The 10,756-nt window shown below is 38.7% G+C and overlaps 1 protein-coding gene across 1 annotated transcript in view; it reads right to left on the bottom strand.

The window, feature by feature from the left end:
* Positions 1-2,910: 2,910 nt before the first annotated feature.
* Positions 2,911-10,756, bottom strand: part of LOC121309148 (dynein intermediate chain 2, ciliary-like) — a 45,508-nt gene continuing 37,662 nt past the window's right edge. The window contains exons 19-20 of the mRNA XM_041242092.1: positions 8,837-9,022; positions 2,911-3,899 (exon numbers count right to left, since the gene is read on the bottom strand). Coding sequence (XP_041098026.1) covers positions 3,795-3,899; positions 8,837-9,022 — 291 coding nt within the window. The 3' untranslated portion in view covers positions 2,911-3,794. The remainder of the gene's footprint in view (positions 3,900-8,836; positions 9,023-10,756) is intronic.

Below are 10,756 nucleotides of genomic sequence, written 5' to 3'. Positions count from 1 at the left end.
AGTGCACAAGCCTACAGTACAGTACAGCAGCCTAGAGCTATAACAAGAGTGGACATTTGAAGCTGAATGCCAGTAGTATTCCACCCAGTCCCATTCCTACAACACAGATGGACAGTTTGTTTAATAATATCTCACATGTACTGGACTATGGTGTTATTGTACATTCCTTGAATATAGACTCCGGCAGTGATTCAAGGGAAGGTATAACATACTTCTAGATTTCTGCTAAAAAGCAAACCAGCGGGACAGAATATGTGACCTTGAGACACTGGTGACTTTTTACACTGGTTATCAGACAATAATGAGGACTCATGGGACTGCACGGCAGACTGGTTTTATCAATCTCTGTAACAGCATAACATAACTTTCCTGCGTGATTTTAGTAAAGACTCCGGGGGCCCCGGGGGGGGGGGGGGTGAAGTGAATCACTACCAGCTGTGTTCAGCTTCAGCTGCTAGATGGCTGGTTGCACTTCAGGAAAATGCTGCTGTGCTAAAACTTGGCAGCAACAATCTTTACCCAAGTGGAGAGGATCAGAATCTGAGGTGATGAAGAAGAAGCTGTGATGCGGTGGATGTAGGGCATGTTGAGCTATTCTCATTATACTGCTATCTCTGATTGTGTAGGTGAGGGATGGATATTACTGTGTGATATACTATACTCTCTATATTACTATTTAACACACTTGTTCAAACTAGTACTCCGGAATTGTATTTTATCGTTGAACTGCAGAGTTATTGTACTACTGAACTTGTCAGTCCAGTGGGTAGGAACGCTAAGGTGGAATGTGCTTCTGATTAATGGGTACCAATGTTTATCATATACTGTAGGTTTTGTAAGACAGCTCCTTGGGTTGTGTAGCGGTTAGGTTTAGGGATAGGGTGCAGATTAGGGTTAGGATTAGGGATAGGGTGCAGGTTAGGGTTAGGGTTGTAAATCACTGTGCTTGCATATTCCTCCTCTACAGAGAGACAGTCAGACAGGTTCCTCCATATCTACTTGTATTTATGATACTCTCAATAACAGCTGAAGTAAGAAAATTAATTTCAGTATCCCACTACAGCCTGACATTGTCTGGGGTAAGTTAATAAAATCTTGCAACCCCTGAGAGAGTAGCACTGAAATGATCATAGCCAGGGGTTCACATAACTTTTATCATTAGGTTATGAGTACCAGCAGAAATGGTTTGATACTCACCAAAATTAGGGGTCATTATCCAAGTCGCTGCCTAGCTCCACCTCCCCCGACAGTTCAAACGGTACCTCATACAGCGTGAGCGACATTACATTCTGGCGCCAGTACACGTTTCATTTATTGTTATTAATTTTTTTTATTTTTCGTTAGCAACCATAGAGGAGGATAGTTTCTCATTGGGTCTGGACTACTCAAAGACCCGCCCACACTTATCCACACACACAGCAGAAGGTTTGTGTCGTGTGTGAAGTTGTGAGGAGGGCTGATTAGTGCAGTATTTAATAATTTAGCACTAGTAGGCTGTCTGATGCTAAATTTTCAAAACAGTTTGGCAGCAATTTTCAAAATGATTTGCACCCCAGGATGCTGGGTTCAGGATTAAAGGTTTCAGTGGTCATCTTGCACATATGAATATGCATCAGGGCAGAAAGGCGGGATCGGGATTTGTTTTTTAAAATGTTGACATGTGAAAACCCACAAGCAGCACTGCTTAATGGCCATGTCAGAGACAACAACACTAGTCTGTGAATGTTTCAGTAGGAGTCCGGTTTGAGAGTTATTACAATTGGTAACAAATCATCATGCGTTCTCTGTTTATTTCAATAGCCCTGGGGATTCAAAATCAAAAAACAAAACACTTCTTCGCTTTATTAGTGTTGTTGAACACAGAAGCTTGAGGGCACAGTGGTATTTATATAATGATATAACTGAGGGGAAAAATATGATTTTTAAGTAAAATGCTGAAGTAAATGTATTTTTTTTATTTCATGTTTAAGTGTAATGGTTCTCAAACATCACCACCTCCTCTCATACGTGCTCAGTGTGGGAAACAAAGCGTCAATGATCTCCCACAATGCCACTCCCCCTAACTACATCCCTCTTCTCTGAATGGACAGCTAAATCGAGATCCCTGCTGTCATTGGTTGTTTTAAGTGTCCTTAAAAAGATTATTGATGTTATGAACTACAGTGATCATCATCACAATGGATCATCATCCATTTTTTTAAAATAAAACCATGAAGCAGCCAATGGCAGCGCTAGCAGGGATGATTTTTTTTAGGGAACTGGAACCCTCCCGCCTTAGAGGAAATATTGGGACTGGTATTTATGGTCAGCGATAATAAACTCAGTTACCCGGAGAACGATCCCACAGACCTTGAGACACAATAGAAAATCAGGAGTTTAGGCAGGTTTGAGTCACAACCAGATAATAGGCTTGACCTTGCAAGCGTGAACACCCTCACTGCCAATATGAAAAATGCTTTCCTGTTAAAAATGTACAGACAGTACGCATTTGCATCTTAAGGTTGGTTCATACTTCAGACTCCGACATAATGTCTGGTCGGTCGAGGATCTCCGACCCTGTGTGACCGGTCGCAATTACATCAGCTACACTCTTGTGACGTGCGTACTTTTTTTGAAAGTCGTATAGCCTTTTCTCTTGCACTGCAACTTCAAATCCCATGACGTTGGATGATGTTGAAAAATGTCAACATTTTCTACATGGTTGTACTCTGGTAATAACCTCTCACTTAAAGAATATAGTGATGCCCAAATACAGTGCACTCCACTTATAAGAATTACTGATATAACAATCAACCACATATATCAAAACCACTGGGACAAAATCATTCCTCTACAAACCATGCTAAAATACTCTGCTTGTAAGAATCATTTCGGGGCAAATTGTTTTTTTCTCTGTTAGTGAAAATTAGTTTTAATAAAGTGAATACACATTGGTTGAATACATACTGAGTACAGCACTGTTACTGTGTGATATGCATGTAGAGGAAGAGGGATTGCATAGCGGTGCGGTGAGGAGGGGGTGATTGCGGAGTTTTGCATCTCCACTTAGTGAAAAACTGAGCTTTGCATCAACTTCCTTACATGTTGCCATCTGTTGTACATATTTTAATAATACCTTAAGCGACAGCAGTTCATATTGAGATGCCTCTGAGGGGTTAATCGACTGGGCTTCAGACTGACTCACATGCACCCTGTATGCTTTTTCTGCACAGCTTTCAAATGCAGCATTATAATACCTTAAGTGACAGCAGTTCATATTGAGATGCCTCTGAGGGGTTAATCGACTGGGCTTCAGACTGACTCACATGCACCCTGTATGCTTTTTCTGCACAGCTTTCAAATGCAGCATTGATTTAATATTTACGCTTTACAATTTGTAGAGATGTATTCCATAATTCAATAGCAGATGAAACATGGTTTTGAAAATACATTTATTATAGTTTCTGGATAGATTATAGTCAATTTACTCATGTGTAAAGACAGGCAAATATATGTATATTGTTAAATAGGAAAACAATATGTATAAACTAATATTGAGACAACTATTTGTCTTCTGTATTTACTGAATAACAGCATTCAATATTTTTTTCTTTTTTAATAAAAGAGAAACTGATGACAATGTTGCGGGTGGCTTGGTGAATACTGATCTCTTGAATGTGATGTTAGTGCTATTTGTTTTCCAGGGGTTGTCCTTGCTTTGTAAATACAGTATGTGTGTTCCAGGGGTTGTCCTTGCTTTGTAAGTACAGAGTGGGGGTTCTTCTGACATTCTCCAGCAGCTACATTCCTGCTCTTTATTTGTTGTCCAGGCTCTCTGGCTCCCGCAGTAGGTTCAGGAGTTTCTCCATCTTTGCGACCTCCACTTCGGGTCCCTTGGGCACCTCCTGCCCTTTCTTTTCCTGTAAAATACCAGTGAGCTGGATTAAAGGAGCAGGGGCAGAGCGCTACTAATACAAGGAGATAGGCAATGAGAAAACAGCAGAAGGGAAAAGAAGCAAATGTGTCAAAATAATTTAAAATACAATTCCTTAAAGTGACAGTAACCTATAACGGAATAACAAAATAGGAGCAATATGTTCACCTGAAGTGGAGAAAAAGCAGCAACATCTCACTACTGTGTTTAACACACACCACTGTACATGAATAAATACACCTGCATAATAACAAAACAGTAATAGCAAAGTGATTGTGTTGAAAATGTAAGAGGCTGCAGCAAAAAGAGGCCTTTTGTCAAGGAACTTTACAATGGTGACAAACAAAGGGTTCTGGGAAGTAAAGCTGAATCGAAGATGAAAACTGAACAGTGAAAAGAATACTGTGGTGATGTTGTCATTGAGACAAGAACTCATGGGAAATCTCTCTGAAAAACAGCCCAGTAACACATCTTGTCAAACTGAAATATCAAACAAAACACCGGACAGATTATCTCACTGTTGAGACACAGCAGCAGTTATTAAAAACAGAACTAAAGCATGCATGAAGCACCCTTATTAAAGTGTTAGCAGTCATTGTGAAGTTTTCCCATGACAACACTGAATTTACAACAGTTTGCCATGTTGTTTTTATTTATTTTACCATAACTCTGGTCTTTACAATGCTTATCTATGCTTTACTACACTTTGCTATGATTTACTCAAATAAACTTCAATAAGGGAACACACAATACTGTGGAACAGCAGCAACGTGTCACTGCAGTGGAATGTATTTTAGGGGGTCGTCCAATTGGGAATATGTAAATATAACCATACTAGATTCGATCCAGGAAACTGGCTTTAAAGGAGGAAGAGACTGGAAGGATCATATTTAAATCCTCTGACATGCACTTTAGTGCAAGATACTCCAGAAGAAAGTAACAGAGAGATAAAATAAGTTTAACCACCTCTGTGAAGCGCAGTATCTGCATGACTAGATATTTCTGTATACCATATTCACATGAACATCACATTCACTTAGGTGCAAACAACTGACGGTCAAGCAATTCCTAGAGGTGCTCTCAGAACCTCAGTATGATTTTATAGTGTGATATTTTCAGCATGGGTGTGATAGTGGAAGCAGATTGGCCCAGCAGGCTGGCAGAACACACAAAGTGCTAGTCTCCCCGATATTCCCTGAAAATGAACTACTCTCAATCAGCATACACTTGTGAGCAACACACTTACCTGGGAATGCTGTGGAGCACTTCAAAACACAATTGTGAAATGTAAGTAATGTGATGATTGTTTAACTATTGCAAGTAATTTTTGCTGAGTCTAGGACTAAAGAACTACATTACAGATACATTCCAGGACTAAATTAAAGGTAATCAGACAAGTTGTGTAAAACGACAGGCTCCAGTAATGTATGTATAGCTGCTAAAACAGGAAGGTGGCATATGATGCATATAATTATACCGCAGAGAATCATCTGTGTAACAACCCACGCAACTTTCAACAAGGCTGAAAGAACTGAACAGCACTTCTTATAAAGGACTGTCAGGCAGAAAAGCATTTGAATTAAACAAAGCAAACTTCATAAACGAAATGCTTACCGGCCGTTTGTTTAAAATAGCCGAAGCAATATTCAAACCGAGCTGCTTATCGGCTGTTGGCAATATCAAGAGCGCAAAGTACTGTGACAGAGATATTAAGAAAGCAGAACAAGGGAGGCGGTGACTTCTAGAGTTAAAGAAGCCACCGGCTGCAGGTTACTGTACATTTACCATTTGTTTTGTACTTTCTTTTAAAAAAGGCTTTGTGTGGAGATGGCTTATAGCAAAACCGCATAGCAACACTTGGTATGTAGCCTAATTAATCTCATTTACATTTGCTTAGTTTTAAAGCAAAAAATGTCCCCATGTTTAAAGCAGTTTGCGTGTTGTTTTTGTTCACTAACCTATTTATGGATGTGCAAATGCTTTTTCTATAGATGTTCGCAAAACTGACTTTCACATATCTGCCTAGATCCCAGTCCACAGGGGGTCGGATATGCGGCGTTGTATTGTACCATAAAAGAGGAGAAGTCTGTAAAAAGTGCAGCGTTATCAATAACATGCCTCTGTCTCACTGCTTTGACACATATTAAGATTGATGAGGGTGATGCTTCATTTATATCAAATCTGTAATTTCATTACTGAAGAGAATCAAAGCCAAACCAGTGTGAGAAGAATCTAAAATTACTGGAGATTAGAAAAGCTGTCTTCCCACCCACACTGTAGCTAAAATAGACCAAAACGTAAAGGGGCATTTGATCAATTCCCTAGCCCAGCAGGAATAAGCCACTATTCTGTTTTCTGTACCCTGGTATTATCTCTGGATCTCTTCTCCAGAATCTGTAATGCATCTGGACTATGCATTTTCCTGCCAGGGTATGTGTGGAATTATGGGTGATGGAATTTTTTTTTCTGGTTTGTCAGAGAGAAATGGACATCCACAGAAATAGACATATAACTTTAAAACTATATATTGGTAATATTCATGTGTCAAATAACTTATTTTATTCATTCAAAATCTGACAAAATATTTAATTACTACAAACTTGTATACAGTAATAACTTTCATCACGGGGGATGTGTATAGAGAAGTTAAACTTTACAGGTTTGCATATATGCACACTTGTATATCTGTCTGTTTGTCAAACTTATATTTTTACACAAGCATACAATGAATATATGTTGGGTAGTTGAACGTCACTGATATGCTTATTATTATTATTGCAGAGTGAACCAGACACTTATGTGTGATTCTTAGCATTGTCTGAAAACATGCAGTAAAGATGACACAATAACACAATGGCTGCCCATTGTTATTCAAAATAAAAGTACTTGAAAAGGCTGGATTCTTGCCAAACTTGTTTAAGCCTCTACAGTGCAATGCATTACCTGCTGGCTCACGTCCTTCCCAACATGGTAACTGATTGCTTTTAGCAGACGTGAGCAGCAGAGCAGGGCATGTCTCCCCGTGTTTTGCCAGTACAGTACAGATTCATTCAGAAAGTCCAAGTCATGAAGTCCAACTGATCAGAAAATCAACACCGGGGTTATCCTGCTTTGTTTAATTAAAGGGTGTGAATACTGGCTTACGTTTTCAACACTGTAGGACTATTAAGCAAGAATAAATGCACTTCTGATTTACTCTACTTTCATTAACATGGCACATTGTTAACTCAAGTTATTAAAAGGGTTTGAATTAATTCATGAGAATTGTGAAACTGCAAATGGTACAGTCTAGCCAGGCACACATTTAGTAGAATAGAAATGGTAGATGTTTAAAAGCTTACATTCACCACTGTGTCATAATATCCTGTTAAAACCAAGTTTGTATTGATTCAAAACAACAACAGGCATGAAGGGTAAAAACAAGCAGGCTCATGCAATGTGATGGCCTGTGTGCCGCATATAAAGTATACTTCATCCACAGATGGGTAAAAAAATGGTACGCTGGGCATGCATTACAAATCACAATGCAGTATGAGAACATACTGTTGAAATACTTGGCTAGCCACATTAAAACACAAAGAAAATGTCTATTATAAGCATGGGGCACAATAAATGTTCATGTCTTTTCTTGTTCTAACGTTCTTGGCCAGCGATTCAGATCACTATTTATGGACATGTATGCCATATTATTGTGATGATCTTCCCCGACCTGACTACTGAAAATCCTATTGAGGATGGCTGTTGTAGTAAAGGCTCTTGAACGATTAGCATTGTCGAATTGTGGATTTGGATTTGAGATCTTTTTCTTTTTTCTTTCAAATTACTCACTGCAATGCTAATGGTATAAATGAGATGGACAAAAAGGTACAAGTACAGGCAGGCATTAAAAGATAAAGCATGACATTGACAGCATGTATTCGTCAGCTGGTTCAGGAAGGAGAAGGCATTTGTACAGTCCATTTTATTTAGGTTAGATTACCTCTGGGTATGCAATTATTTTTCATTTCCATCATGTCAGCTTTATAAATGAAAATCTTGCTCCTCCGAATTATTGATAGAGGACTGATTGCTGATTGTAAATAATAGAGCATCATAACAATGGGCTGTGATAAAAACACCAGGAGACCTCAGACAATGCAGCAGAAATACGGGGATGCATTTACCAGGGGAGAGTAATCTTTTTTTCTTTTTCAATAAATGTGACTAGATTTGCAATGCTGGATTCCTAAAGGAAAGATAACCAGGACTTAATATCTACAGTAGATATTGACTATACTCTTCATGGTTGTATTTTAGATCTACCTTGTGTTGTAAATCTGTCCATTAACAACTTGCCACTTTGACATTTATCTCTTGCGCTAATGCTATTGATTGCCTTGAAATCTAATGTGCATGGATCAGAGTGTGTTTGACTTTATGTGACCACCTATAACTTGCTTGAGTGAGGGCTGCTGTTTCTAGCCAGGACACTCTTGGTAATCAGATTTCTGTAATCCCCACAGGTTCTACAGTTGAAAAATACAATTGAGGGCAGCAGACTGTTCTCCCTGGCAGAATCTTACCGAAAGCTAAAGATTAATAAAACGTAGCATAGACCTGAACTTGGGAATATGTGAGATTAGGTCTCTGATGCTGTTTAGAGTTAGGGGATGAAAAGTGTTTAAGTGATTGAAGTTATATAACACCAAACATTAGCTGAGTATGCCTACATTATAGGGTGGGGGCAATTAGAACACAGTGGTCCCTCTTTATATGGAGGTCCCTGTTCAGCAACTCGCTTAAAATCCATTCTTATTGAAAAAAAAACAAATATGAAGAGATCTCTTGAGAAAGACTGATACTCGCACTGATCACAGTCTGGACACCAGCAGTTAGAGCTTTACTCCCGAATAGCCCCCTGGGGGAGGACGCCGACTGTCTTACCTTTGGCTGCCTGCGCAGGTTAGGTGACAGCTTTAGGCTGGTGACACAGCCTCTGTCATCTCCCACGATGATGATGGGGTGGACGGGGTTAAACTCGATGTGGGTCAGCTTGGTTTTCTTCTTTGCCACCACGAGCTGCTCACAGATTGCCTCATACTTATTCACACTCAGATCGAAGACGTGCACCTGGGTAAGAGAGGCAAATGTGATCACTAACTCGAAATGTACTGGTGTGTTAGTTTCCATTAGGCATCAAGACTGTAAAGTGAGTTGATCATGAATGAAAAAAAAGATCATTTGTATGCAGGCAAAAGATAACAGTCTTAAGAGAACCATCCAGCTCTGGGATTCCAAATGATTTTCTAACAGCTACAGAACTAAAAGTGCACTTAAAATGCACCTGAATGAATCTTTAGTTTATTTCTGTCTGTAACAATATGAAAAAATATATATTTAAATTAAAGGTATTTATATTTGCCGCTGTTTAGATCAATTGAATAGACCCTATTGTATGTTATCCTGCAACATCCAGTGTTTGTCTCCCTTTCTGTCTGTACCTGTATATCTTGCCTGATATACCACATTAAATCCAGAAAAAAAACCTACGTAAAATCAGTGGCAGAAAAAAAGAAATCTAAAAAATTAAAGTTTAATGGTTACACACTTTAGCAGGATGCCATAACCTTCTTCACTCATTCAAAACTTGACATATTCATGCAGTTCTAAGATTATTATCTAAAAGCTCCAGAGAATTATGATTATTTCATTTTTAAAAGTTTAGTTTGATGTCAACTTCTCAGATAAACAGGCACATTTGTCTGCCAGGCTTCAGCATACAGACTTTTGAAGTTGGAGATGATTAAAGAAAACATTAAGTTCAGATTCACTGTAGGGCTGTGTTGAACAACACTGAACAATGGTCTCTGCGAATGTAATTACAGAGGCTAGTCTGGTGTTCTCTCAGGCAGCTGAACACAGATATTACAGCACCTTCATTTGCCAAAATTATTCACGGATTTAAAACAAATCAGTATAAAACCATACTTAGACAACAGTGCACCCTGCATTTAGCTTTTACAAATGTGTTGTATTAACTCAAATTTAAAAGAAAAGTATTGAACAGTGCTGCTCCATCAATTAAAAAAGCAAAAAAAATAAAAATATCAATAAATAAAACAGTGCACCATCTAATAACCTGTAAACAAAACATTTTAGTGTTGCATACAGTGCAGTACAATTGCATCATAGTTCCAGCTGTATAAATACATACATTTAGATTTATTAATCAGAACCAGAACCATACACATACTTTACAAGTGTACCACTGCGTTGCACTGGCATGTAGAACATTTACAATAGGTATTAAAGTCATTCAAACTACTCCATTCAAACAAAATGTTTTCTACCTCGGTCCATAAACACTTTCCTCCTATCAGCTTGTTTTTCTTTGGCCAGTCTCCTGCATTACTATAGCATTGCAGTTACACGAACAGAAGACTTGAAAAGTTTACTACTCTGCTTCCTAAGGACATTCTGAGAGATTGACAGCTGTTGTGTTAACAGTGAAGTAGTATAGCTGTGACATTTGACAGGAATTCAGTCAAGAGTCTGAAAGCTTGTGTTTAACATTCAGATTGACTAAGGGTATTAAGCATAACAAATTCTAGCTTTTAATCATAACTGTGGTTTTGTGTTTCTACCTAGTAACATGACTTGAATGCCGTAGATCATGAAAAAATAAATCGGGTTGTTGACAGTTAAGGTTGCGTGAGCCATTGTAGCAGTAATCCCATTGTGGCAGTAATCCCATTGTAGCAGTAATCCCATTGTAGCAGTAACCCCATTGCGGCAGTAATCCCATTGGAGCAGTAATCCCATTGTAGCAGTGACCCCATTGTGGCAGTAATCCCATTGTAGCAG

This window comes from Polyodon spathula, chromosome 1 (genome assembly GCF_017654505.1).
Source record: "Polyodon spathula isolate WHYD16114869_AA chromosome 1, ASM1765450v1, whole genome shotgun sequence".
In the NCBI taxonomy this organism is placed as follows: Eukaryota; Metazoa; Chordata; class Actinopteri; order Acipenseriformes; family Polyodontidae; genus Polyodon; species Polyodon spathula.
The sequence above is the reverse complement of the archived record's forward strand: the minus strand, read 5'-3'. Positions and strand labels throughout refer to the sequence as shown.